Source organism: Trifolium pratense, linkage group LG4, assembly GCF_020283565.1.
Source record: "Trifolium pratense cultivar HEN17-A07 linkage group LG4, ARS_RC_1.1, whole genome shotgun sequence".
NCBI lineage: Eukaryota > Viridiplantae > Streptophyta > Magnoliopsida > Fabales > Fabaceae > Trifolium > Trifolium pratense.
The window spans coordinates 59,758,724-59,761,894 of record NC_060062.1 but is presented as its reverse complement, the minus strand read 5'-3'; the positions used below and the strand labels follow the sequence as shown (position 1 = coordinate 59,761,894).

At 35.4% G+C, this 3,171-nt stretch overlaps 1 protein-coding gene across 1 annotated transcript; it reads left to right on the top strand.

Moving 5' to 3' along the window:
• Positions 1 to 335: 335 nt before the first annotated feature.
• On the top strand, positions 336 to 2,918 carry LOC123882142 (protein FAM32A-like). The gene is made up of 3 exons (XM_045930949.1): positions 336 to 408; positions 670 to 825; positions 2,482 to 2,918. Exons 2-3 carry the CDS (start codon positions 678 to 680, stop codon positions 2,742 to 2,744), a joined length of 411 nt encoding a protein of 136 aa, XP_045786905.1. The 5' UTR covers positions 336 to 408; positions 670 to 677; the 3' UTR covers positions 2,745 to 2,918.
• The last annotated feature ends 253 nt before the right edge of the window (positions 2,919 to 3,171 follow it).

Sequence of the window (3,171 nt, the reverse complement as noted above, 5' to 3'; positions counted from 1 at the left end):
GAAATCCAACCCAAATATTAGTAACTGAAGTAAAATGATTTTTTAAATTTAATTTATGCTAATTCTTGAGACGTTTATTTTTTACCAATTGACTTTAAACTTTATTTAAGCTAATTTTTTATTTAACTAAATTTTACAGTTAGTTTTTATCAGTGTCATTTTAATTATTAAATTATATAAGATCGTAAATATTTATATTGTTGTCATTAATTATCTTTCATCAACAATTAAAATTTTAATTTTTCAGTTTAAAGTAAAATATATTACTTATAAGTCAATAAATCTACAAACGCATTTTTACTCGTGCTTGGCACGGGTCTGGATACTAGTAGAATAGAATAGAACCTTTGTTTGCATCAACAAACAAATCTTTGAGAGGTTTCTCATTCTCTTCCATCATCACATCAGGTGCTGTTTCAATTTTTTCTTCTCTTGGATTTCTTTTACATTTAAATTCAAATTCGAATCAACAATTTTGTATCTTTTTTCCTTAATCTGTTTTCGTTGGTTTCATATATCTAATTTCATTGATTTTTCCCAAACAATCTCTCCCTAATTATAAGATCAATCAATGTTCTCCGATGCTTATTGACATTTTTAGGGTTTATGCTATATATTAGTGTTCTAAAAATTCATTAATTCCATTCTTGAAATCAATTTCTGTTTCACAGAGAGAGATGTCGGAGTATGAAAACGTTGTTGGTGGTAAACTGAAGCTGAAGGGAAAAGCATTGGATGTCGCTGGTGGAATTAAGAAGAAGAAAAAGAAGACCAAAAGAATTCAAGAACAGTTTTTGCAAGCAACTGAAGATGAAACTTCAGCAGGTTAGTACTACTATCTATCTATCAATCTATGTTCATAACCTACCTAGCTAGCCAACTAAAACAGCTATAATTTATGAAATTGATTCCAAGGTGTCAACTTTAATGAACATGTTAATGCTACTCTAATTATTTGTTATTAAAGATTTTATTTTTATTTTTATTTTTTGGAAGTAACCTAGTAGTGACTAGAAAATTCCACCCATAAGGTGGATAAGTGGAATGACCGAGGTTCGAACCCTGGCCCCTCTGCATATATAATGCAACTTCCAACCAACCGAACTAAGCTCACGGGACGTTATATAAGATGTGTCTACCTTTGGCCAAAAAAATTATGATGAGAATATGTATGAATTTTGGAAGAACAAGCCATTGTGGTGTAGGTGATTTGGTTACACTAAATGAGTATCGGGGTGAACTCAATATTATTATGAAACTCTAATTTTTGAATTAGTGCACTTTTCACTTTACTTGAGCATAGGTTTGTTTATTGAAAATTATAAGGAACAATGGACATTGTTTTATGGCAATAGTTACATCAAAGATCGTTTTCAGAAACTTCGAGGTTTCAATAAACAGGGAACTGTTATGCAAAGTAGTTGTTCTTTTGAACTGCTTATGTAGTCACGGTTCTATTTGGTTCATATTTCCTTAGGCTCTGTCTGTTTGGGAGTTCGGAGGGGAGGGAAAGAGATAATCTTTCACTATATTTGAGAGAGTGAATTTGTAGAGAATGATATTAGAATGCTTAAGATTAATATATTTTTAATTTTTTAGAGTATTATAACAATATGAAAAACATTTGAAGAATTTATCTTAGCCCTCCAATACCCTTCAAAATTGTCCTCCAATACATTTTTTGAATTCCCCCGACTTAGGGGGATTTTGTATTATTGTTGGATATTCCGCCTTCATTGCGGTCCGCCCCCGTCCGCCTAATTGCGGCCCGCCCCCGTCCGCCTAATTGCGGCCCGCCCCCGTCCGCCTAATTGCGGCATTTGGGTTGCCTTCATTGCAGCCTCCAACACCTTCATTGTGTTGGGTGTGAAGGGGTGGATTTAGTCCCACATTGCTAAGAGATATGGCCTGTGTAGTGTTTATATACTAGAGGCAATCCTCACCTTACAAGCCGGTTTTGTGAGGATGAGTTAGGCCCAATATAAAATCTGACATGGTATCAGAGCCTATCCTAGATCTATTGTTGGGCTTCCCGCATCGTCCACGCTTCAGGCCCATTGGGCCTGAGCGTGAGGGGGTGTGTTGGATATTCCGCCTTCATTGCGGTCCGCCCCCGTCCGCCTAATTGCGGCATTTGGGTTGCCTTCATTGCAGCCTCCAACACCTTCATTGTGTTGGGTGTGAAGGGGTGGATTTAGTCTCACATTGCTAAGAGATATGGCCTGTGTAGTGTTTATATACTAGAGGCAATCCTCACCTTACAAGCCGGTTTTGTAGGGATGAGTTAGGCCCAATATAAAATCTGACAATTATGAAGAAAATAAACTCCCAAAAACCCTCCCTTCCCAAAGTGCTCTATTCCTTCCACTCCCTCCTTCCTTTTTTTTCAAAGTCCAACTCCCTTCCCTTCCAAAATCCCAAGTTCATCGTAAGTTGTTAAATATATTTACTTATAGTTTGTGCTATTTGCATTCAATGTAGGTGGAAGTACAGAACAAGCTAAAGATCCTAATGATCAAGAAGTAAATGATGGGAGCGAATTGAGCAGGGAAGAGAAGCCTGCTCATTATGATGATCATCTTACACCAGCAGAGAGGAGATACATTGAGCAGAGGGAGCAACTTGATGTTCATAGATTGGCCAAGATTTCTAACAAATCCCACCGCGATAGAATTCAGGATTTCAACCAATATCTTGCAAACATGAGCGAGCATTATGATATTCCTAAAGTTGGTCCTGGATGATTCAAGGACTTGTGTTTGTGTAAGTTTGGAGAAGGCAAATCCCTGTCATTTGTATTAGTTTGTTTAATATTGATACCGTATGCTTGGCAGAATAGTTGTTTTCACTATATATCTATACTTTGTTTTGGACTAAGCTATATTTCTGATGATATAAGTTGATTTCTTTTCTGCTGATGGGGAAGTGATGTTATTAATCATTATTGCCTTCAATGAAATTTCCATATTTTTATAAATGCAAAACAAAGGAAAACTGCTCATATTTTATAATGATTGATTACAGGGAATCTTTTTACTCGAAAACCTATTGCTTCTTGTTTTGAACACTGCAAACATTTGAAATTGAATTTTTTTACTCGAAAACATATTGCTTCTTGTTTAGGAAGCTTTTTCTTTTTCTAAGAATTTTTTATACCCGAAAATAAAATTT

Coding starts and splice junctions, on each gene's coding strand:
- LOC123882142 (XM_045930949.1), top strand. CDS start 678: ATGTCGGAGTATGAAAACGTTGTTGGTGGTAAACTGAAGCTGAAGGGA. Junction 826..2,481: donor TGAAGATGAAACTTCAGCAG/GTTAGTACTACT, acceptor CATTCAATGTAG/GTGGAAGTACAGAACAAGCT.